The 27,488-nt window shown below is 34.4% G+C and overlaps 1 protein-coding gene across 4 annotated transcripts in view; it reads right to left on the bottom strand.

Annotated features, from left to right (window-relative positions):
* PTBP2 (polypyrimidine tract binding protein 2) overlaps positions 1-27,488 on the bottom strand; it is an 86,564-nt gene that overhangs the window by 43,535 nt on the left and 15,541 nt on the right. For all 4 annotated transcript variants that reach the window (XM_004752541.3, XM_004752542.3, XM_004752543.3 and 1 more), the window contains exon 3: positions 17,274-17,349. In XM_004752541.3, coding sequence (XP_004752598.1) covers positions 17,274-17,349 — 76 coding nt within the window. The remainder of the gene's footprint in view (positions 1-17,273; positions 17,350-27,488) is intronic.

Below are 27,488 nucleotides of genomic sequence, written 5' to 3'. Positions count from 1 at the left end.
GCTGATTCTTTGAAATAATTAATAAGATGGATAAACCCCTAGACAGACCTATCAAAAATAAAGGACCCCCCAAAAAGAATCCTGAATGAAAGAGGAGAAATCACAAAGAAATCACAAACAACACCAAAGAAATACAAACAATAACAAGAACTTATTATGAGCAACTATTGCCAACAAATTAGACAATCTGGAAGAAATGAATGCATTCCTAGGAACATATAAACTACCAAAACTGAACTAGGCAGAAACAGAAAACCTAAACAGACCCATAATCAGCAAGGAAATTGAAGCTGTAATAAAAAAAATCTCCCACAAACAAGAGCCCAGGGCCAGATGGCTTCCCAAGGGAATTATACCAAACTTTTAAAGAAGAATTAATACCTATTTTCTGGAAACTGTTCCCAAAAAACAGCAATGTAAGGAAAACTTCCAAACTCGTTTTTTGAGGCCAACATTACCCTTGATCCCAAAACCGACAAAGACCCTATCAAAAAGAAGCACAGACCGATATCCCGGATGAACATGCATGTAAAAATTCTCAGCAAAATACTAGCCAATAGGATCCAACAGTACATTAAAAGGTTTGTTCAATACAACCAAGTGGGATTTATTCCTGGACTGCTAGGTTGGTTCAACATGCACATATCAACCAACATGATACAATATATTAATAAAAGAACAAGAAACATGAGATACTCTCAATTGATACAGAAAAAGTATTTGACAAAGTATAGCATCCTTTCTTGATTAAAACTCCACAGTGTAGGGTTAGAGGGAACATACCTCAATATCATAAAAGCCATCTAAGAAAAACCCATATAATGAGAATATCATTATAAATGGAGAAAAACCGGGCGCCTGGGTGGCTCAGTGGGTTAAGCCGCTGCCTTCGGCTCAGGTCATGATCTCAGGGTCCTGGGATCGAGTCCCGCATCGGGCTCTCTGCTCGGCAGGGAGCCTGCTTCCTCCTCTTTCTCGCTTCCTGCCTCTCTGCCTACTTGTGATCTCTCTCTGTCAAATAAATAAATAATAAAAATCTTTAAAAAAAAAATTAAAAAAAAAAATGGAGAAAAACCAAGAGCTTTTCCCCTAAGGTCAGGAAGATGGCAGGGATGTCCTCTATCACCATTGCTATTCAACATAGTACTAGAAGTCCTAGCCTCAGTAATCAAGACAACAAAAAGAAATAAAAAGCATCCAAATCAGCAAAGAAGTCATGAAATTCACATTCTTTGCAGATGATATATGACATTTTATGTGGAAAACCCAAAATTCTCCACTTCAAACCTGCTAGGACTCATACAAGAATTCAATAAAATGGCAGGATATAAATTCAATGCACAGAAAGCAGTTGCATTTCTATAAACCAACAAGACAGAAGAAAGAAAGCAGGGAGTTGAACCCATATACAATTGCACCCAAAATCACAAGATACCTAGGGATAAATCTAACCAAAGGGGAAAAGAATCTGTGCTCACAAACTATAGAAAGAAATTGAGGAAGATACAGAGAAATGGAAAAACGTTCCATATTCACAGATTGGAAGAACAAATATTGTGAAAATGTCCATGCTACCAAGAACAATCTACACATTTAATGCAATCCCTACCAAAGTACTGTGATGAACATTTTTTTTTACAAAATGGAACAAATAATCCTAAAATTTGTATGGAAACAGAAAAACCCCTGCGTGGCCACAGAAAGGCTGAAAAAGAAAACCAAAGCTGCAGGCATCACAATGCCTGACTTCAAGCTCTATTACAAAGCTGTAATCATCAGACAGCATGGTACTGGCATAAAAACAGAGACACAGATCAATGGAACAGAACAGAGAGCCCAGAAATGGACACTCAACTCTATGGTCAACTAATCTTTGACAAAGCAGGAAAGAATGTCCAGTGGAAAAAAGACAATCTTTTCAACAAATGGTGTTGGGAAAATTGGAAAACCACATGCAGAAGAATGAAAATGGACCACTTCCATACACCACACACAAAAATAGATTTAAAAATGGATGAAAGACCTAAATGTGACACAGGAATCCATCAAAATTCTTCAGAAGAACACAGGCAGCAACCTCTTCAACCTCAGCCATAGCAATTTCTTCCTAGACACATAGTCAAAGGCAAGGAAAGCAAGACAAAATGAACTATTGGGACTTCATCAAGCTAAAAAGCTTTTGCATAGCAAAGGAAACAGTCAACAAAACCAAAGACAACCAACAGAATGGGAGAAGATATTTGCAAATGACATATCAGATAAAGGGCTAGTATCCAAAATCTACAAAGACCTTATAGAACTCAATACCCAAAGAACAAATAATCCAAGGAAGAAATGGGCAAAAGAATGAACAGACATTTCTCCAAAGAAGACATCAGATGGCTAACACATGAAAAAGTGCTCGACATCACTCGGCATCATGGAAATACAAATCAAAACCACAATGAGATCCACCTCACACCAGTCAAAATGGCTACAATTAGCAAGTCAGGAAATGACAGATGTTGACGAGGATGCAGAGAAAGGAGAACCCTCCTATACTGTTGTGGGAATGCAAGCTGATGCAGCCACTCTGAAAAACAGCATGGAGATTCCTCAAGTTGAAAACAGAGCTATCTCTCATCCAGCACTACTGGGTATTTACTCCAAAGATACGATGTAGTGATCAGAAGGGGCAAGTGCACCCCAAAGTTTACAGCAGCAATGTCCACAATAGCCAAACTATGGAAAGAGCCTAGATATCCATCAACAGATGAATGGATGAAGAAGATGTGAGATAGATAGATAGATGAAAAAGAATGTTATGCAACCATCAAAAAAATGAAATCTTGCCATTTGCAACAACATGGGTGGAACTACAGGGTATTATGATAAATGAAATAAGTCAATCAAAGAAAGACAATTAACATTAGATCTCACAGACATCAATGTGGAATTTGAGAAACAAGGCAGAGGAGCATAGAGGAAGAAAGGAAAAATGAAACAAGACAAAACCAGAGGGGGAGACAAACCGTAAGAGACTCAATCTCAGGGGTGGAGGGTGGTGGGAGGGATGGGGAGCTTAGGGGATGGACACTGGGAAGGGTATGTGCTATGGTGAGCGCTGTGAATTGTGTAAGACTGATGAATCACAGACCTGTACTCCTGAAACAAATAATACATATGCTAATAAAAAAATAGATAAATAAAAACCAAAAAAGAAAACATAAAATGAGGGAATGTGGACTTTTTAATCATATGACTAAGCATATTTTCATATATAAAAACACTCCATGCTGTGAAGTGTGTAAACCTGCTGGCAATTCAAAGACTGTACCCCTGGGGATAAAAATACATTATGTTTATAAAAAAATTAAAAAAAAATTTAAAAATTAAAAAAAGAAAAACACTCCATACCTGGAAAAGAAAAAGGACACAAGAAAATATATAGCCTGTATTAGTTCATGAAACACATAGGCCATTTATTAGCCTATCAGAGAAGTAAGGAAGTCAGGGTGTCTCTGGGTTATAGATCTGTGATCTCTCAGAAGACAAAGTACAATAACTTGGACTTCTTTCCAAGATCTTTTCCCTTCCACTCCCCAGGTAAATCCACAAACTTTTGGTATGTGAATGTAAAACCAGTAATAATTGAAATGATTTCGAAGAACCAAAGCAACAACAATGTAGTAATGCTTTTATTCGTGCATATAGGTTGTATAAAAATTACAGAAACCTCTAATCACAACATTTCCCATGTTATTCAGCCTTCTTAAAGCCTTATGCTTAAGATGTTCTTCCTAAATTCAAAATAATATGTTAAAAAAAAAAGTAAAAACTATTTCTATTTGAATACTTCCCAAGTGGTTTTCTACCTCAATTCTATAGTGAACATCTTCACCTCTGATCAGTCTATTCTTTCCTTGAATGACCTTTGCTCTTCAGTGGTATTTACCTACAGTTTTGACATAAAAAATGGTCTCACTCACTAATTTATCATTTGTTAAATCCATCCAGGATCAAAATATTGTGAGCCCTCTCACACTTACCAATCTCTCTGTTCTCACATCCTTAACAATTCATTTCTTGTTTTCTTACTTCCCTGATTCATTTTACAGCTGCTTCAAACCCTCTGCTTATGTACTCATTCCCAGTAATAGTTGGGAGTTCCTCAAGCCGTTTTGGCCCCCAAGTCCTAGCTTTACTTGCTCATGTGAACACTCCAGCTCTTCTGTCTCAAAACCCACCTTCTCATTTAATTTGTAAATCTATTATTTTAGTCACTCATTCACCAATATTCTAATTCTACACTTCCAACTATTTATCAACCTGAAGTACATTTCAAAACTTTATACTTCTACTTATTTATATAGTGGAAACTAACAAAATGTAAGTACATTCTCAATCTCTTAAGTCTTTCACACACTCAAGCATTAATAAAGAACTCTGGTAGTATCCATTATCAAACGCGAAACTGAGAGGAAAAACAGTTTCAATTCCAAGCAATTTTAAGTTAGACTTCAGGGAAAAGCATAACGTTATAGAAGCTGTTGGCTTTAGAAAAAATAAAAAAACAAAAGAATATGAGTTATGAAAAATGAATGTCTGTACACTATACTTTCCTATTTGGGAAAGGAGAAATTAAAAAAAAAAAAAAGGTTAACTAGAAATGCAGGTATATTCAGAGAGAGATTTCTGTTATTCTGCTAGCTGTTAAGACTAACAGCCACCACACAAAAAAATCTTAGGTTTACTGTAAAAACTGGCTGTAACTGCATTTTTAAGAAGCTGCACAGCCCACTTTCCAAAAGCACCTTACGCGTGAGCTAGAAAAAATAGACACCTAGACTAAACTAGAAGTCTCATGTGCTGAAATACTCTCAAACCATTATAACAAAATGAAATGACATTACATAAAAATGTCTTCACATAGAAGTTAAAATGAAAACCCCAGAGTTTTGAGTACCATATATCAGAATCTGAGGAATGATTTCAGTTCTTTCACATAAAGCAAAATGTCACACTTTCAGCAATAATAAATCCTGCTATTATAGAATAATAATTAGCAGCACTGGCAGAAATATATATTACTTAACTTAAAGGAATATTCCATATCCACAGCTATAAAGAAATGACTCAAAAATTTTACAGTTGTCAAGGCTCCTTCCCACTAACAAATTGTTACAAACTCCTTTCAATGAAGTCCAATCTCAGTACTAGCTGGAGCTAGTTGTTTTCTTTTTTAATGTTTCACTTTTATTTCTGAAGGAAGGAACGCTTTACAATTTAATCTTAATACACTAACTTAATAGATATTTACCGGAGACTAAGGTTCTAATGACATTAACTTTGGTTACTTCTAAAATTATTTTTATGACACAAAAACCAGGTAGGAGTATATTTAGAAAGAAAGTCTAGACACATAACGGAAAGGCCACTGAGATTTTTTTAGAAACAAAATTCTATAGTAAGGTAAATTTGAGGAAACATTTTGGATAAATCTGGAATATAACAATGAAATGCTGTTCTGTATCTGATAACCATAGAAGTTTCTTTATAATATGGTCTATAAAAGTACCTTTTTTGAGACACTTAGATGACAATAGCATATTTTTCGAAGCAAGTGTAATCACTAGTTCTTAAAGGTCTTTTTTGCCATTTGCTTATATGAAAGAAAATTCAAATCAGACTCTGAGAACATAAACAGATTCTCATCTTTTTATGATAAGGGGAAAAACAAGGCTTTAAGGAATATTATTCCATCATTCCAAGAATTAATTCATTTTTTGGTCATAAAATACATTAAGTATCATTCCTAAACATGCTTTTAACAGACAATTCTTTCCACCAAAAACAAATCCCCTTTTCCACTATCTTCCCTTTGAAAGTGGAACTATCATCCATCAACCCATCAAGTCTAAGCCCAAACTAATACTTCTCCCAAACTAGTCTATTTCCAAATAACTCAAAAGTTCTAATTTCTTGATACATCATTTCCTCCATATTCTAAGAACATAAAACTGAGGACACCTTAATATCTCTGGAGCAGATTATTGTAAAAGTGCTTAACTACTCTATGTAGAGCAGTGACCCCCACATACACATACACGAAATACAAATGGAAGAAAAATCCTTTTTAAAATGTAAATTGGGGGCGCCTGGGTGGCTCAGTGGTTAGGCCGCTGCCTTCGGCTCAGGTCATGGTCTCAGGGTCCTGGGATCGAGTCCCGCATCGGGCTCTCTGCTCAGCAGGGAGCCTGCTTCCTCCTCTCTCTCTCTCTCTGCCTGCCTCTCTGCCTACTTGTGATTTCTCTCTGTCAAATAAATAAATAAAATCTTTAAAAAAAAAAAAAATAAATAAAATGTAAATTGGTAAAGTTTAAAGTCCTCAACAAATCAAATCCTATATCCAAACCCCTATCTGGACTCAACTTCAGTCATTCCCCCCTCTCATATTTCACATTCCAGCCCAAAAAACAAAAAACTAAGGGTAGTTCCTGATTCCCAGAGATAGCCTACTGTTTCAAACAGAAATCCAACTTATTTTGGATTGCACAACTTAGTTAACTGATATGGAACATGTCCAATACTGCAGAGAATTCCCTTGTGCTTCTTGTTAAACCTCAAACCCATAGGCAACATTTATACTTAAAATAGATTATCTGTTCTTTATTAAACTTTATAAAAATGGGATCACAGATTCATTTCAGTGATTTCTGTTTTCTGTCTGGCTTCTTGTGCTTCATATACTGTCTTAATATTCACTCATGTTTTTGTATTTGTTAATAGTCATTCTTTTGTTACTAATTAGTACTCTACTATATGATTATACCACAAATCATTGTCCCATTTTCCTATTCTGTGTCACAGACATTTGGTAATTTCAAGTTTGGGACCATCATGAATAAATTTTTTTATATACATTTTGTACAAGTCTCCTTCATTGGGTAAAAACCTAGATGTAGAAGTACTGGGTGATAGGCCATGTTTATGTTTAACTTTATAAGATAATGACAAGCTGTTTTCCAAACTATTTTACACTTTTACCAGCCATGGTGAATTGTTCCACTTGCTCTATATCTGCATCATTTATGTTGCCAATCTGTTTAACTTTAGCCAAAATTCTAGTTGGCATGACAAGATACCTCATAGCAATTATAACTTGCTTTTTCTTGATGACTAGTATATATTTTCATGTGCTCATTAGCCAGTCATATACCTTCTTTTATCTATTTCAAAAATTAGGCTATTTGTATTTATAGATGTGAAAGAATTATTTCAAAGAAAGAAAATTCTTTATATATTCTGCAGAGAAGTCCTTTGTCAAAAATATGTATTAATATGTGAATATTAGTATCTTTTCCCAATCTGTGACTTGTCTTTTCATTATCTTAAACAACATCTCCTGATGAGAAGGTTTTCATTTAGGTAAGATGTGGAGTTTATAAACTATTGCTTTATGGGTAGTGGTTTTCGTGTCTTTCCTAATAAATCTTTACCTCAAGTTGTGAATATATTCTATAATTATTTTTAAAAAGCTTTTACATTCTGTTTTTTAGGTTTAGGTATATATTCATCTATTATTTCTGTACTGTATTAAGTAATTTGAGTTTCTTTTTTTCATATGTGTTTCCACCATTTCTCCAACTGAATGACCAAGACACCTTTGTAAGTAATCAGTGGACCTTAAATGTAGGTGTTTACTTCTGCACTCTATTCTGTAAATACTCACCTTGCTAATACTAAACTGTCTGATTACTACAAGTCTACTGTGAATCTTGAAATTAGATCGTGTTGACTTTTTTCTTTTGGAAATGGTTTTATTTAGTTCATCTAGATTCTTTTTTATTTCCACATAAAATTTAGAATCCACTTGTCAATTTCAATTTAAAAGCCTGTTGAGCTTGACTGACTTGAAGATTCAATTCCATTCAATTTAGGAGAAAATGGCATTTTAACATATTGAGCTTTCTGATTCATGAACATGGTTTCTTTCTCATTTAGGTCTCTAATATCTCTCTGCCATGTCTTGTATAGTTACTGGTATTAATGTCTCCCACACTATTTGTTAAATTTATTCCTTAATATTTTGTCTTTCTCATATTTTTGTAAAAGCATTTTTAAATTTTCATTTTCTAATAATTAGCTAATAATATCAGGAAACTATTTTTGTTTTGTATTATGTAACCCTTCTAAATTCAGTGATCAGTTCTATGAAATATTTTGGAGAGTCCTTTGGGTTTTTTATTTTAAAAATCATGCTGGCACAACACGAATGGACTAGAGTGTATTATGCTAAGAAAAGTAAGTCAGAGAAAGACAAATATGTGATATCACTCATATGTGGAATTTAAGAAATGAAACAGATGAACAAGGGGAAGGGAAGGAAAAGTAAAATAAGATAAAACAGGAAGGCAAACCATGAGAGAGTGTATGTTAAGAGAACAAACTGAGGGTTGCTAGAAGGGAAAAGAGTAGAGGGATGGGATAAATGGGTGATGAATATTAAAGAGGACACTTATTGGGATGAGCACTGGGTGTTATAGGTAAGTGATGAATCATTAAATTCTGAAACCAATACTATACTTTATGTTAACTTAAATTAGTTGAATTTAAATTTTTAAAAAATTACATAGCAAATAGTTGAATGGCAAGTTAATACGAAGTCAGATATTTAAAAATAGTAACCAAATATCATATGCAGTACTGTGAATTGCCAGAAACACACTTCTCTGTAATTAATAAACAAATGTAATAAATATAATAAAATTAAACTCAATTTCAAAATAAAAACAAAATGCTGACTGTGAATAAGATAGTTTGACTTCTACCTTTTTAATATTTATGGGTTTTATTCTACATGCACTTATGTAAGCAAAAAGTTGGAAAAATTGTGAACACAGAAATTCTTACTTCATTCCTGTTTAATTCAAGAAAAAACATTCAGTATTTCACTATTAAAGAATGGAATTTGTTTTAGGCTCTTATTAGACCTTTATTCGCCTTGTGGAAGTTCCCTTATCTTGCTAGTTTTCTGAGATTTTTATCATGAATGAAAATTGTATTTATCAAATGCTTTTTCTCTTTCTATTGACATGAAATTTTTTTCTTCTTCATTCTATTATTGTGATAAATTATACTGAGTTCACTTGCAAATGTTAAAACTTACAATCCTCCAGTATGCCTCAATTAATAATTATCGAATTATTATTTACATATTGCTGGATGTAATCTGCTAACATTTTGTTAAGAATGTCTGCATTTATGGCCACGGTGGCCAAACTGTGGAGGGAACCAAGATGCCCTTCAACGGATGAATGTATAAGGAAGATGTGGTCCATATACACTATACACTATGGAGTATTATGCCTCCATCAGAAAGGATGAATACCCAACTTTTGTATCAACATGGAAGGGACTGGAAGAGATTATGCTGAGTGAAATAAGTCAAGCAGAGAAAGCCAATTATCATATGGTTTCACTTATTTGTGGAGCATAAGAAATAACATGGAGGACATGGGGAGATGGAGAGGAGAAGGGAGTTGAGAGAAATTGGAGGGGGAGATGAACCCATGAGAGACTATGGACTGTGAAAAACAATCTGACGGTTTTGAAGGGGCAGGGAGTGGGAGGTTGGGGGAGCCTGGTGGTGGGTATTATGGAGGGCACATATTGCATAGAGCACTGGGTATGGTGCATAAACAATGAATTCTGTTACACTGAAAAGAAATTAAATTAAAAAAAAAAAAAAAGAACGTCTGCACTTGAGGGTGGTGGGGTTATGGACATTGGGAAGGGTATGTGCTATGGTGAGTGCTGTGAAGTGTGTAAACCTGGAGATTCACAGACCTATACCCCCACAGCTAATAACATTATACATTAAAAAATTTTTAAAATTAAAAAAAAAAAAATGCCTGCATTTGTGTTAATAAAATATATTAGTTTGAAACCTTGACTCCTTACATCTTCTTTGTTAGATTTTGGCATCAGTTATAGCAGCATCATAAAGTAAAATTTGCAGTATTCCCTGCTTCTCTATTTTCTGAAAAAGTATACTGAAGAAAAAGTATACTTTGAAGCTTCATAACCTGAATGAAATCACCTATGCCTTGAGTAATCTTCATGGAGAAATTTTTTTTTTTTTTTTTTAAAGATTTTATTTATTTATTTGTCAGAGAGAGAGAGAGTGAAAGCGAGCACAGGCAGACAGTGGAAGGCAGAGGCAGAGGGAGAAGCAGGCTCCCTGCGGAGCAAGGAGCCCGATGTGGGACTCGATCCCAGGACGCTGGGATCATGACCTGAGCCGAAGGCAGCTGCTTAACCAACTGAGCCACCCAGGCGTCCCTTCATGGAGAAATTTTAAGTTCAATTTTTATAAAAGACACAGAGCTAATCTGTATTTATTATGGAGTTTATATCACTTTTGATAAATTAGGTTTCTAAAGGATTTTGTCTATTTCACCTAAGTTGCTGAATTTATTGGCATTGTTGCCGCTTGTAATATTGCCTTATTTTCCTATTAATATTCTGTAGGATCTGTACTGGTACCTCTACTTTCATTCCTGATATCAGTATTATAGTTTTGACAGAGGATTATTAAACTTTTTGCCTAATATAAGCCTTTTCTAATATAAGTATATAGGTGTAGACATATTTTCCCCCCATGTACTTTCTTGCATTACAGCCAACAAATTTTGATATATTTTCACTTTTATTCAATCAGAAAGATACCTTATACTTTCTTAAGTCATGTATTGTTCAGAATTACATAGTTCAATTTCTAAATTATTTGGTAATTTCTCAGATCCCTTACTGTTTTTGATTCCTACTTAAATTTCACTATAATCAGATACTACATGAGCTCTCAGCCATTTGAAATCTATTGAGTTTATTTTATGTCCTAAAATATAGACAGTCTATCACAGTGCTATGTACACTTGAAAAGTTATTCTGAAGTCAGGGTACAGTTTCCTGAATATGAGTTAAGTCCAGCTAAAGGACAACACTGTTCAAACTCTCTATGTACCTATTTTAAAGATCTAATTGTCCTATCAATTACTGTTAAATCAACTAATTTTAAAATATCCAACAATGATTATAGATTTTTCTCTTTGGCTTTATATATTTAATGAATGCTAAAGTTCTGTTATTACAGTATACAAACGTTTTCCAATATATTAACCCTTTAAACACACAAAAGATGCTTTTTTAGCATCTGGTAATACTCCTGGTCTTGAATTCTACTGACTGAAGTTAAAATAATCTCAACTTTCTTGTGCTTGTTGTTTGCACAGATATTACTTTTCACCCTTTTTACTTTCATTCTCTGTCTTTCTACCTCAGTCTGACTCTAGTAATAGGTACTACAGTTAGCACCAGTCTGACAATCCAGTCTGACAATCTCTGCCTTTAACTGGACTTCTTAGATCAGTAATGTCTGAAAGAAATGTTCTGCAAATCACATAATCTTAAATATTCTATTAACCACATCAAAGAGTAAAAAGGAATAAAATTAATTTTAATAATATATTTCAGTTCAATATATCTGAAATACTACCATATCAACATACAATCAATATTTTTAAAAATTAAGTATTTTGCATTCTTACTACTTCTGATTACTACATCTTTGAAACACACATGCACCAGACATACATCTCAACTGGGAATATCACATTTCAAGTGTTCATGGCTTCATACAGCTAGCTAGTGATTACTACACTAGAATAAGGTTTTGGTTTCTTTTTTTTTTTTTTTTGCCAGTTTACTTTTACACATTAGTTTTGTGTTGAGAAGTTAGTTTAACATCTATTTTTTGCACTGCACTAATATTTGATAGTATTCCATTTTTTTTTAAGATTTTATTTATTTCTCAGAAAGAGAGAGGGGGAGAGAGCGAGCACAGGCAGACAGAATGGTGGGCAGAGGGAGAAGCAGGCTCCCTGCCGAGCAAGGAGCCCGATGTGGGACTCGATCCCAGGACGCTGGGATCATGACCTGAGCCGAAGGCAGCTGCTTAACCAACTGAGCCACCCAGGCATCCCGACAGTATTCCATTTTAAACTGTCTATGGGCTTTTTTTTTTTTGAGGTTTATTCACATACAATAAGCTGCATATATTTAAGGCATACAATTTTTGATATATGCACACATCCATGAAATCTTCTCTAAGAAATACTAAAAGTATACATATCCCTCACCCCCAAATTTCCTTTTACTCTTCACAACCATGTCCCCCTTGCACTTCCCCACACCCAAATCCAAACTGCTTTAGTTTGCGTCTCCTTGCATTTTATATAAATGGAATCATACTCCTTTTTCCCACTTCTTTCACACAGCATAATTATTTGGACATTTATCCCTGCTACTACATATATCAGTAGCTTACTCTAGGCGAGTCTGGCTGGCTCAGCTGGTAGAGCATGAGACTCTTCTTGATCCTGAGGTCATGAGTTTAAGCCCCACGCTGGGCGGAAAATAGATTATTCTCTAGGACTGAGTGGTATTTCATGATATTAAATGGAATACAATGCCAAAACTACAATCTATTTATCTATTCAGCTACTAGTAGACATCTAGATTGTTTTGGGCTTTGAGTATTACAAAAAAAGCTACTATGAACATTCATCTTAGTTTTTTAGTTTTTTTTTTAAGTGAACATATGCCTTCATTTCTCATGCATAAATGCCTAAGAGACAAACAGCTGCATCATTTCATAGATGTTTGAATTTTAAGAAATGGCCTGATTACTTGCCCAAGTAGTTCTACAAGTTTACATTTCCAACAGTATATGAGCTATGGTTCATCCACATCCTTTCCAATACTTTTAAATCTTTACAATCTTTTAAATTTTAGCATTGTAATAAGGGGTAATGTTACCTCACTTAAGTTTTAACCTACATTTCTCTAATGATTAATACTTGAGCATCTTTTGCATGTGCTTATTTGCCATATGTTTTTGCTGAACTATCAAGTACTTTTGCCAATTTATTACATTGGGTTGTTTAGAGTTTTAGAGCTTATATAGTCCAAATTTATATATACCTTGGATTAAAGTTCTTTATCAGCTATATGCTTCAGAAAGATGTTCAGATATTTTACGGCTTATTTTTTCATTCCACTATCAATGTCTTTTGAAATACTTTAAATTTTAAAATCTCACAAAGTCCCATTTGTTCTTTTATAGATTATGCTTTTAGGGTCCTAACCCAAAGTCATAAAGATTTTCTACTATGTCTTCTAGAAGCTTTATAATTTTAGATTTTATTTACATCATGTATGGCCCACTTAGAGATAATTCTTAACTATGGTTTGAGATATAGATCCAACTTTGTTTTTTTGTTTTGTTTTGTTTAAACATATGGCTACCTTAGTCAAAAACTAGCTGTCCATAATTACACAGGTTTATTTCTGGATTCTATTCTGTTCTATTAATCTATTTCTTTCTTTATGCTAATGTGACATTGTTTTGACTACTCAGCTTTATAATAATGTTTGAAAATAGGAAATCAGTCCTCCAACTTTTTCTCTATTCACATTTAACAATACTTCCTTGTATCTTTTTTTTTTTTTTGGCAATTATCTCAATATATAGCCTTAGAATCTACATAAGAGTTAATATTCTATCATTTCATATAAATAATAAAAACCCTGTAACTGTAAAATTCTATTTTCATTTAGTGCTAACTGTTGTTCTAAGAACATCTACATATATAAATAAACCACATAATACAAAGTTTTTTTTTTTTTAATGTACAGTCTTTCAAAGAGATTTAAAGGAATAAAAGAAAATCTTTCTAATTTACACACATATTTGCCATTCCTGGTACTCCTGGTTACTTCCTGCAAATCCAAGTTTTTACATAGTGTCATTCTATTCAATCCAAAGTTAGCATCCCCCCCTTTAGTAAAGGTGTTGGTCACCTGTGAAATGGCTTTTTCCTGACTGTAAGATTTGCTCTTTATCATTAGTTTTCAATATTTTGACTATTATGTGCCTAAGTATGGTTCTTTTTATTTATCCAACTTGATATTTTTCTTAAAATTTTAGAAGTTTTCCACCATTACTACTTGAACTAACATACTTGGCTGTATTCTCTTTACTTCCTCACTGGAACTCCAATTATACATTTATAGACAGCTTATACATATATTAGACTGATTCATTTTCTTCTCTCTGGGAAACTTAATTTCTATCCATGTGTATTCAAGTTCAATAACTTTTCTCCAGTTGTCCCCAGTCTGTTAGCCCCAGTGAGTTTTTCATCTCAAATATATTTCAGAGATTTCTATATGCTCCCTCTCTTTTCTCTCTTAACACATACCTCTATGTATTCACTCACTACATAGTATTTTCCTTTATAGCTTTAAAAATATTTATAGTCCTTGTCTGTTAATTTCATGATCTATCATTTTGGTGTCTGCTCCTATTTAATGCTTCTCTACTTTATGGAATGTTCATGCTTTCCATAATTTGTGATTTCTAATGGTGGATATTGGTAGATATTGTGAATGACAATGGTGGATAGTGTCAATGACAGTTCACAAAATGAAGACTGAATCATGTCTTCCTTAGTGGGTACTGTTTGGTTTAGGCAAGCAATTAAAATTACTGGTGATCCTTAATGTGTTGTCAGGCTAAACTATCTCAGTTTCTTAACTTAGTCTTAAGGTTGGCACTTAATATAGTGTGTGATCCATTTTCTACAAGACTGGGCTTTCTGTAGTCTAAATTAAATGCCTGAGTTTCTCGCCAAGATGTCTGCATTCTGACTTTCCAGAACTCTAAGGTCTCAGAGCACTAAACAACCTTTTGAAACCACCATTCTAGCTCTCAGTCCCAAAGCAGGCTCAGTTCTGACAGACCATGGAGAGTTCTCAACCTGCACACAGGGAGCCCAGCTATTATTCAAAAATGCTCAATCAAATGAATTCCCACATTGAATTCTGATCCCTGCTCTATGCTTAAACCTCTGGACAGCTACCTTTTCCAGGGCCCTTCTCCACAAATCCCAGATGTCTGAACAGCTTTGAATTCCAAAGCAGGAATTCAAGCTCAGTAAGACTTCCATACTCTGCTTAGATTCCCCTTTCCTGTAACCCAAGGCAGGAAGCCAAAGTGATTATGGGATTCACCTCATGTGATAATGATCTTATTCCCTTCTTTCAGAGATCATTATCTACTACTGTCTGTTCATTAATTCCAGACAACAGTTTTCCAATATACTTTATACAATTTCAGTTTTTCATTTTGGAGGGCATCTCAGGGGGAGAAGGGAAGTCTATTATCAGTTATTCTGTCATAGCCCTACATATTAATTTTTAAAAATGTTTCAACTATTCATCACTACATATATTGTTTTAAAAAATGAAACTAGCAAAGCACCATTACAGACATTTGAACCTGTTTAATTATTTGTATACCATACTTTGACTATCAAAAAACTATGGCCTAGTGACTTTGTTTTATAATCATGGAAAAGTCAATAATAATGATGTGTGGGCAAATACATTTCCACACTATTATGACCATATTTGGTAAGTACTTCATTACCGTTTTTATTTAACTGAACTGCCAGGCATGTGCATGTGCGTGCTTAAGTGCACATAACATAAGCAATAGCTACCTAAAGTAAATCAAAATGCTTCTAGTCTTTTACAACCCTTTTACTATCCAATACAATTAATTCCTCAAGAACGTAATTCACGAAAGGAACTCTGATTTTAGGTAAACAATGTAAAATGCAGGGTTATAAGGTAAACTAATTCAGTTGTTGTTGTCGTCATCATCATTATCATCAGATTCAAATTTTGGTCCATAAAACTAAACTAGAGTTTATATTTGTTTAGACAGACATTACAAACAACTAACAATGTTACTTCACACATATACAAGAAAAATATCCTAAGTATGAAGATCATAGGGAGAGAACATTAAGGAACTCAATTCAAACAATTAAAATATTATTAGAGCAAAGAAAAAAGGGTGAAAACACAAAAAAAGACAACTATGTAGCTGAATCTTTTTTTATTTTTATTTAGTTGGGCTTTAGAGCTTGTGGGATGCAAAATACTTAAAACACAGTAATTCCCTTTATCTGCAGTTTTGCTTTCCATGGTTTCAGTTACCAGTTGTCAATCACAGCCCAGGAGCAGACCTTCTGAGATACTGTACCTTAACATTGTATCACAACGCCTACATCACTCACCTAGCTTCATCTTATCACACAACCATCTCTTCATCTCACATCTTAGGAAGACAAAGGGTGAGTACACCCTTCATAATACTATACTGTTATCATTCTTCCATTTTTAGTTGTTGTTAATCTCTTAATATGCCCAATTTATAAACTAAGCTTTATCATAGGTATGTATGTATGTATAGGAAAAAGCATAGTATATTTAGGGTTTTATACCACCTGCAGTTTCAGGCATCCACTGTGAGTCTTGGAACATATGTCTCAGAAGAGTGGGGTGGGCGGGGGGTTGATGAGGACTATGTAAAAAATATTCTAAGACACGCAAACACAAAAACTAAAAACAAAAATACAAAAGGGCAAGAATGGGAAGATTTAGAACATGAAAGAAAAAGGTTTATATTTTTGGGATTTAAAAAAGGCAATAAGGGGGACGCCTGGGTGGCTCAGTTGGTTAAGCAGCTGCCTTCGGCTCAGGTCATGATCCCAGCGTCCTGGGATCGAGTCCTGCATCGGGCTCCTTGCTCAGCGGGAAGCCTGCTTCTCCCTCTGCCTGCCATTCTGTCTGCCTGTGCTCGCTCTCTCCCCCTCTCTCCCTCTGATAAATAAATAAAATATTAAAAAAAAAAGGCAATAAGGGGCGCCTGGGTGGCTCAGTGGGTTAAAGCCTCTGCCTTCGGCTCAAGTCATGATCCCAGGACCCTGGGATTGAGCCCCACATCGGGCTCTCTGCTCAGCAGGGAGCCTGCTTCCTCTTCTCTCTCTGCCTGCCTCTCTGCCTACTTGTGATCTGTCTGTCAAATAAATAAATTAAAATCTTTTAAAAAAAGGCAATAAGACTTAGTTAGGTACTTGTCCACAGAAGTCACCAAGTTTAGGTTTTTTACTTTAATACATTCTTTACACACTTTACACAATTTTTTACACATATATACTCTATTAAAATTTTACTCTGCAGCATTTCAACAGAAACATTTAAAACACTTAACATAAATTAGAAAAGGCTATTCTCACAAAAGACTATAAATTTTAGTTTTAATATTCTGCCCCATAAAATGGCAAATAATTAAGCAACACTGTTAAGAAAGAAACACTTACCTGTAACCACCATGCTGCTCATATTAGAGTTTGGACTACTGAGAACACTGCCTGAGAGTAGTTCGTCAGATCCTCTCTATAAAAACAAAACAAAACAAAACAAAAAAAACACATTAGCATAAGACATCTTTGACTTTAAAAATACGAACCTGTCACTTATCTATATTTTTCAAATATTCACTGAAAAACAATGTCAGGTGTTATACTATTGGGAATAGCTTAAAATTTCAACCCCTACAAAAGAAAAATTAACTCTACTTTCTTGTCAATCTTTCTCCTTTTTCCACAAAGCCTAAGTTTTTCCTTCTTTCCTTTCACCTAAGTATTGGTTCACTATCAACAATAAAAATGTTTTCTTTTTGTGCTTTTATTTTTTAAGAGCAGTTTTAGGTTTACAATAAAAATGAGAAGGCAGCAACAGAGATTTCTATATACTCCCTGTCCCCAAACATACATTGTATCCCTCATTATCAAAACCTCCCAGCACAGTGGTACAGTTATTACCAAGGATCAACTTGCAGTGACACATCATAATCACTGAAAATCCAGTTTACCTGAGGGTTCACTCTTGATCTGTACATTCAATGGGTTTGAACAAATATATAACGACATATTTCTATCATTACTATGTTGTATACAGTATTTTCACTGCCCTAAAAAAATTATCTATGCTCTGCTCTATTCATCCTTCCCCTAACCCTATCCCTGGTGAGGAGGAGTTACTTTAGAAAATAGTTTGGAAGTTTTATAAAACAAATACACTCTTACCACACAATCCAACAATTGTGCACCTTGGTATTTACCCAAAGGGACTGAAAATTCAATGTACACACAAAACCCTGCACAGATACTTATAGCAACCTTATTAATAGTTGTCAAGACTTGGTCAAGTCTTTCAGGAGATTGAATGAATAACTAAACGGTGGTATGTCCAGACAATGGGATATTTTTCTGAAGTAAAACAAAACAGGCTATCAAACCATGAAAAGATAAGGAGAAACCTTAAATCCATGGAATTAGTTTTTCTTTAGAGCATTAACTGTGTCTCAATTCATTCTTTTCCAAGTGGATGTCCAATTGTTTCCAGCAGCATTTATTAATGAGACTGTATTTGCTCCATGGTATTGCACTTGAGCCTTTGTCAAAGATTAGTCAACTGTACTTACAGGGGGCTCTACACTGGGCTCTCTATTCTGTTCCACTGACCTATTTGTCTATTTTTTCACCAGAAAAAAATTCTCTTGATTATTGTAGCTTCACAGTAAGTGCTGAAGTTAGGTAGTGTCAAGCCTACAGTCTTGTTTTTCCTCAATATTGTGTTGGCTATTCTGTATCTTCTGTGTCCCCCATAACCTGCCTAGAAACTTCAGAAACCGCTTGCTGATATCCAGAAAATAATTTGCTCTGAGTCTGAATGGGACTACATTAAATCTATAGATCAATTTGGAAAGAACTGACATCTTGACACTACTGAGGCTTCTTATCCACAAACATGGACTATCTCTCCACTTATTTTGGGTTTTATTTCATTCATCAGAATTTTGTAGTTTTCCTCACAAAGATCTTCTATATTTTGTGTTAGATTAATGCCTAGCTATTTCATTTTCTGGGATGCAGTCAAGAGTATGGTGTTTTAGGCAACGCTGTTGGGACCCCTCTCACTCTTGAGAGCTTTTTCTGTATCTTCACTTAATATACTTCTATCACTTAAAAAAAAAAAAGAGTATTTTTTTTTTTTATTTCAAACTACATTTGTTCACCACTGATACATAGAAAAGCAAGTGACTTGTATATTAACTTTGTATCTTGCAATAGTGCATTAGTTCCAGACTTTTTGTCATTTCTTTCAGATTTTCTACACAGGCTATCAAGTCATCTGCGAACAATAATTTTATGTTTTGCTTCTTGATCTGTATACCTTTTGTCTCCTTTCCTTGCCCTACCACATCAGCAAAAACTTCCAATAGAATGTTTAAAGGAACTGATGAGAGGGAATGTCCTTGCCTCCTACAAAGTGCTGAGTTTCTGCACATTAAGTATGATGTTAGCTGTAGTTTCTTTGTAGAGTTTTTTAAAGATTTTATTTATTTATTTGTCAGAGAGAAATGGCTCATGCACAAGCACAGGGAGTGGCAGGCAGAGCAGGCAGAGAGCCTGATGCAGGGCTCCCTCCCAGGACCCTGGGACCATGACCTGAAAGAGCAGACGCTTAATCGACTGAGCCACCCAGGTGCCCGTAGATGTTTTTTCATCAAGCTGAGAAAGTTCTCCTAAAACTAGAAACTACTTCTAGTTTTTGTAAGTGGATGCTGGATTCCATCAAATGCTTTTTCTGCATCTATTGCTATTATCATGTGATTTTTTTCTTTTTCTGGACTGTTGATGTGAGAGATTATCCTAATTTTCATTGTTTTTACAGCAAAGAATGCAATATAGCATTAAGAAAAGGTGCTCATAGTTTAGCTTCCACCTACCAGCTATGTAACTAGGAAATTACTTAACTATTCTAAGCTTCCTCATTCATAACATGGACAGAACATTTACATCAAAATCCTTGGGATTAAATGTTATGATACACAAACACTTATTACCAGACAGCATGCCTGGCCCACATGGGCAGTGTTCACTACAATATTCCCAAGTGACAACCAAGCACAGGGTGCACATGTAATTGCTAACTAAATAAGTGAATGAATGCTTATTAACAATTGCCCTAGTTCTTAAAAAACAAAGACTCCCATACTTTTCAAAAGTATACCTGAATTCTTTTCAATAGGTCTTATCAGTTTGCTTTTTAGATGTATGCGTCAAAATGCTTCCATCCCAGTGGATTCATAAGTAAATCTGGAGATGAGGAGTGAGGAATCTTAGATCTACTTAAGTATAAAAGAAAGCCTGTAATCCTGATGTGATGCATGCAGGACACCCTCTCCTTCCTACAATGTATGTAGGAAGTAGGAATGACAACGTCTTGTTGATTTCTTAAAAAAAAAAAATCCTTTATTTGTGGGCTTTTTTTCTCCTTCAAATGATTTCACACATGCTGCTACAAGAACAGGTTTAACAGCCTTCATATCTGAGTCAGCAGAATATCAAGTTATTTGAAATTCTAGATATTTTTACCAAAACTACTGAAAATGTTTATAAACATTTTTTTAAATTATGTTGGTCTTTCCACTGAGTATAAAGCTCACCATTCTATGCCCAAAATAAGTGATTCTATTGTACTGAAAATATTAATGTTTCCACATTAACTGATGGCACAGTTTTACTTGATCTATCTTGGCATAGACACTTAAGCTGGAAGAGAGATAAAAATCAAATGACTGAGGGCTCCTGGGTGGCTCAGTGGGTTAAAGCCTCTGCCTTCAGCTCAAGTCATGACCCCAGGGTCCTGGGATCAAGCTCTGCATTGGGTTCTCTGCTCTACAGGGCGCCTGTTTCCCTTCCTCTCTGTCTGCCTCTCTGCCTGCTTGTGATCTCTGTCTGTCAAATAAATAAATAAAATCTTAAAAAAAAAAAAAAAAAAACAACCAAATGACTCAACAAAATAGTGATTGATAGATGTTCCACAGTAGTGACTGCTGAAACAAAAACTGAATTAAAACTTAAATTTGGATTAACAATCCCTACTAAAAATAGGTATTCTCAAAATTCACCTAAGATGGATGTCAAGTAATGGTAGATTCAATTAAAAAGGAAATTAAGTATTAAGATAGACACTGATGTCCCTTTTAAAATCTGACCACAGAAACTTTTTCTCCTGTGTAATAAAAATAACCATTTCGTGAGAAGTGAACATCCCACAAATCAGGAAAATGTTAATATGCAAAGATACAATCTGCATGTAAAAGAAAAAAAATAGGTGTAGAAAATAGTATGAGCAGAAAAATTAAATGACGTTTTATATTCCAGTACTTGAAAGGTTTCTAAGTACCATCTACCACTCCCAGGTAGAAGGCCTGCTGAAGCTACCCAGAAGGCAAGCAAGAACTGAACACTGAGGTAGGTTGACTAGAGTCCCTGGGCTCTGTTAGGTTTCAGGACTGAGAACTGCCCAAAGACTTTCTTTTCTGGAGAGGAAGGAACCATGACCCAAAGTCATGGGGGCAAGGATGCCAACCAACATCAAGTACATGAGAAAAGCTAGATTCTCAGAAAAGCAGGTACTCAGTGAGTATTTCTTTAAACATAGAGGTGCTGCCAAGGAGACATGCTCTGGGTGCTAGCTACCTACCAGAAGCTTTGGGGAAGCACTAACTCATCCAACGCAATAAAAATACAGACTACGGGGCGCCTGGGTGGCTCATGGGGCGCCTGGGTGGCTCAGTGGGTTAAGCCGCTGCCTTCGGCTCAGGTCATGATCTCAGGGTCCTGGGATTGAGTCCCGCATGGGGCTCTCTGCTCAGCAGGGAGCCTGCTTCCTCCTCTCTCTCTCTCTGCCTGCCTCTGTGATCTCTCTCTGTCAAATAAATAAGTAAATAAATAAATAAATAAATAAATACAGACTACGGATGGCAAGGATACACTGAAAGGATCAATAAAAAACAAAATTGAGTTTTAAACAAAATAAAAGAACAGACAAACCTCAGTGTGAGAATAGCCAAAGGAAAAAATAAACAGCACAATTATATATGATCAGACCATGCAGACAAGAACAAAAGCTTAGAAAATAATGAAGCAACAAGGTGAAAGAAAGCTGGAGCAGTGAATAATAACCTCATCAAGGAGACTGATACCATTTTCTTAAACCAGCAGGACTTTAGCTTATGAGAAATAAACTTATTTATAACACTATGTTCTGCATTTAATACAGTAACTTAGCCTTCACCCTTTTATTTACCTAAAATGTGAAGAAATGGAACTGTAATTTTAACTGGCTATCTCTATAAAGGGGGAGGGGGGGAAGAAAAAAAGATAAAAAGAAATTGGATCCTTAACACAATACACAAACAAAAAATAAATTTCTGATGAATTAGAGACCATTGTAAAAGGCATAACTTTAAAAATTTTTGTAATGTATGAAAATATCTTCATGATCTGAATATGTGCGACTTTTTAAGTTAAAACACAAGAAAATAAACCATGAAAACTACTAATGAATTCTCCTACAGAGCGGCCACAAAATCTCTATAAAAGAAACTGTATCCCAACAAGAGATGAAAACTTAAAAACCATTATTAGAGACTGCTTTAAAGATTTCCAACAATCAACAGCTAAGATTCCCAAAAGAACAAGGAAATATTTAAATGGGTAGAAAAAGAACACATAAATAATTTTAATTATGATGGCACAGAGAACTTGTAGCCATATTAAAACTCTATTCATTAAAATTAGCAGCTTTTGTTCATCAAAACACAGCATTAAGTAGTGCCAAGGAAAACTACCAACTAGGAGAGAATATTAGCAACACATATAACCAATAGAAAATCAGTAACAATAATACATAAAAAAAACTACAAAACTGGTTAGATTCAAATTTTTATTAGGCAAAGATACAAGTAGGTATTTGACAAAATTTCACAAAAGTAGAAACACTAATGGCCATAAACATATTGAGGGAAAAATAAAATGTAACACTTCACTAATAATAAGGAAAATATAAAGCAAGACCAAAGAAAATATTACACACTAAAATCTTAAAAATTAATGAATTTAATACTTGACCAAGGGCTGATGAGAATGTGAAACGGCAAGAACTCTTATATACTATTATCATAAATTGGAGCAATACTTTGAAAAATAATCTAGTATTACCTTGAAAAGCTCAACATACTCTACACATTGTAGAACTATTTATTCTTAGATATATACTCTAAAAAACTTGCCGACATGCACCAAGTGGTACAAAAGTGTTCAGAGCAGCACTATTCTTAAGTCAAAATGGTATATGAGCCAGTTGAATTCCAACAAGAAGAGAAATACATCAGGGTATTTTCACAGATTAATACTATACTGCAATGAATATTGTATAACTACAAAAGCATAGCTAATAATTAAAAACATCGTTAAATAAAAAATTAAGTCACATAAAACATAAAATGGGCATACCATTTTCATAAGACTCAAGAAAACACAGAATAATATATTTTTGCCATATATATGACAAATTCATATATAAAAGGATAATATAATTCCTGGCAGTCACTACTCATGGCAGGGTAGAAGGGAAATTAAAAAGAACACAAACCATATGCAATAGCATTGGTAATATTCAATTAATTAATTCCAAATATTTAGAAAATTCAAGTCCAAAAAATTAGAAAATGTGAAGTTCTCCCCAGCTCAAAAATCATTAAATTTATTATAATTCCTTTTCAAAAACTTATACTTATCTGTTTCTAATATTCATAGAAGAGAATCACACCACAAATGCTGCTTCACACCATCTTCCTTTCATTTAACAAAACAGTTTAGAGATTCTTTAAAAACTCAACACTACAAATATACTTCATTTTATCAACATTTTCATCGCATTCTAGTATACTGGTGTATCATAGTTTTTTAAGTTCTCAAGCTGTTATGTTTCAGTTATATGCAATTCATCCTTGTATTTAAATACTCATGAAAGTCACAAAAGCAGATCATAAGCTACATAACCAGTAACTCAATAAATTCCATAAAGAAATTGTACAAACCATATTTGCTCAAACACAGTAAGACATTTTGTTTGATGGGGAAAAAGAAAAATAAAAATTCAATTGTTTTAGATTGATTAAATGAAATTTTGAAATGGTTCCCAAATAACTTGGATCAAAATGAGCATATAAACTTAAAATACAGACTTGAGAAAATTTAGAAAGACATTACCCCCTTAAAAAAATAGGCAAAGGATTAAACTGAAAAGCCATTTCATCTTGCTTACAATAAAAACCAATTCAAATTAATACATTTAAGTGCCATCTCATGTGTTAGACTAGCAAAACCCCAATCACTGAACAATATACTCTAAAAATTGGACAGGCTACTGGGAACCGAGACATTCATGTACTTTCTATATAGTGGTACCAGGAAAAAAAAAATTCCATTTATAACCATGGAATGATTTCCAGGATACACTTACCATTAAAAAGGAAGTTATAGCTGTTATAGTCTGTATACACTGCCACTTTCTCTCTAGGGTGATGGGAGGGAGAATGTAGGAAGCAGTTCACGTTTGTTTATATCGCGTAAGAGTATAAAACCAAAAATTAATGAAAATGATATAATGGTATAGAAACAGAAAATTAGAGTAGACATGAATTTAAGGATCATTATAAATGTAGTTTGTTTTACTTTCACTTGGGAAAATTAAGCCAAAGATGGGGGAATCCTTAAAAATCAAAAGCAAAATGAAACCATTAAGCCTAACTATCAACTTGGTAGTACAACTACACATAGAATTCTCTCAATAAACTTCAGAATTCTGTAATTACACTATTAGGACAAAAATAACTGCAAAGAAACCTCAAACTATATTCAGTAATTACAATGTCAGTGTAGTACTGATGTTCCTTTAAAAAAAACTAGTATACATATGCAGTATTTTGTTACTATTAGCAAGCAAAAACATTCAATGTACAAGAGGTACAAATATTAAATCAGAAAAGTAAAAATTATAAAGTTAAATATAAGCTGAAAATAACAAATGAGCTCACAGTATTTGTCTTCAAAACACTACTAGCTCTGTCCACTAAAAAGCTTTGAAGTAGTAACAACCTAACAGCAATTAACACCTTTGCTCTCACATTACTGTGGTCTCTAAGGACCACTACCCACCCAGAGGAACCAGAATTTTCATAAAGAAATGGCTAATAGGGGTCTGGACCAAGAAATGGTACTTCAAGCAAGTAAGTATCAAAGCTATCCGTGTTACGAGTTCTTACTGGCTCAAGAAATAAGGTATGAGGAACATACCAAATGACATGGAGGTATAGTCACCAAAATCAACAAAGTAGAAAATCACATAGATGACCCAGTTTCTCTTTATAAAGAGACTTAAAAGGCATTCACTAGGGGAACCTGGGTGGCTCAGTGGGTTAAGCCTCTGCCTTACATTCAGGCCATGATCTCAGAGTCCTGGGATCAAGCCCCACATGGGGCTCTCTGCTCGGTGGGGAGCCTGCTTCCCCTTCTCTCTCTCTGCCTGCCTCTCTGCCTACTTGTGATCTCTGTCAAAAAAATAAATAAAATCTTTAAAAAAAGTTAAAAAAAATTTTTTTAAAAAGACATTAACTAAATCAACATATCAACTTCCCTTGATTCCTGATTTGAAAGGGGGGAAAGACATTTTCAAGGCAATTGGGAAATTTGGACTACTATTGGAAATTAGATTATATTAACAAACTATTTTATATTTTATTTAAGTATAACAATGGTATGAATATCATCCTGAGGAGATTACATCTGTTAGAGACACACAATAAAATACTTAGGGATGGTATAAAATTATCTAGATTTCCTTTAATGTTCTCCAAAAGGAAGGATTTGTGTATTACTGTACCAGTCATACCACTTTTATGTGATCTTGAATGTTTAAAAATGAAGCTTAAAAAATTAAAATGAAAAAATTGACAAATATATGGAAAGACATTTTGTGCCCACGGATTAGAAAAATCAATACTGTTAAATGTTCATACTACCCAAAGCAATCTAGTTTCAATGTAATCCCTATCAAAATTCCAGTGGCATTTTTCACAGACATAGACTACACAATCCTACTATTTGTATGGAACTGCAAAGGACCCATATAGCCGAAGTGATTTTGAGAAATAACAAGAAAGCCGGAGGCATCGCACTTCCTGATTTCAAACTAGTAATCAAAATTAGGATGGTACTGGCATAAAAACCAGATACACAGATTAGTGGAACAAAAATCCCACATATTTAGGGTCAATTAGTTTATGACAAAGAAGCCAAAAACATAAAATGGGGAAACAAAGTCTATTCAATAAATGATACTAGGAAAACTGAACAGCTACATGCAAAAGAATGAAACTAGAATACTACCTCATACCATACACAAAAATTAACTCAAAACAGGTTAAATACTTGAACATAAGACCTGAAACCATAAAACTCCTAGAAAAAAACACAGGTGATAAGCTCCTTAACACAGCCTAGGTAATGATTTTTTGGATTTGACACAAAAGCAAAGGCAACCTAAAGACCTCCAGAATGTGAGAAAATATTTCCAAGTCATAAACAGTTGCCCCTCTTATCTACATGTAATTTCACATGGTCAACTGCAGTCTGGAAGCAGATGATCCCTCTTCGGAAGTACTGTTCAGAAGGTCAATACTATCCTAATCCTACATCACAATGCCTGTGTCATTCACTCACTTCATCTCATCACGTAGCCATTTTATCCAATCACAAGAAGGGTGAGTAAGTACAGTACAATAAAACATTCTCAGAGAGAGAGAGAGATCAAATTCACCTAACTATAAATGGTACTATTTTATTAGTTATTGTTGCTAATCACTTACTGTACCTCATTTGTAAGTTAAAGTTTACAAGTATGCATGTACAGCAAAAAACTCAATATATATAGGATTAGGTACTATTTAGTTTTAGGCATCCACTGGATAGAATGTACCCCCTGGGAATAAGGGGATACTATGGTACTTGATAATATTCAAGAATTATAATATAAAGAATTTATATGACTCAGAAAAAAGTAAAACAATTAAAAATGGGCAGATGCTCTGAATAAACATCTTTCCAAAGAAGACAGGTATATGGCCAATAAGTATGTAAGAAAGTACTCAACATCACAGATCATCAGAGTAATGCAATTCAAAACCACAATGAAGTACCACCTCACACCTGTTAGAAAGGCTATTATCAAAAAGACAAGAAATAAAAAGTATTGGTGAGAATGTGGAAAAAAGAGATTCCTTGTATACTACTGGTAGGAATGTAAACTGGGCAGCCACTATGGAAAACAGTAAAGGTCCCCCCCACCCACGAATTTTGTTAAAGTATCATTATACAATCTAGCAATCCCACTCCTGGGAATATACCTGAAGGAGAGGAAATCACGATCTCAAAAAAGATGCCTATTGGCCACTGCAAAATTTACAACCAAGCCATGGAAACTAACCTAAATGTCCTTCGATGGATGAATGGATAAAGACAATGTGGTGTGGAATATTATTCAGGCATTTAAACAAAAAAAAGGAAATCCTACCATTTACAACAACATGGATGGACCTTGAGGATATTATGCTAAGT

This window comes from Mustela putorius, unplaced genomic scaffold, assembly GCF_011764305.1.
Source record: "Mustela putorius furo isolate JIRA1106 unplaced genomic scaffold, ASM1176430v1.1 tig00003853_pilon_pilon_pilon, whole genome shotgun sequence".
In the NCBI taxonomy this organism is placed as follows: Eukaryota; Metazoa; Chordata; class Mammalia; order Carnivora; family Mustelidae; genus Mustela; species Mustela putorius.
This window is presented reverse-complemented; position numbering and strand designations above follow the sequence as displayed.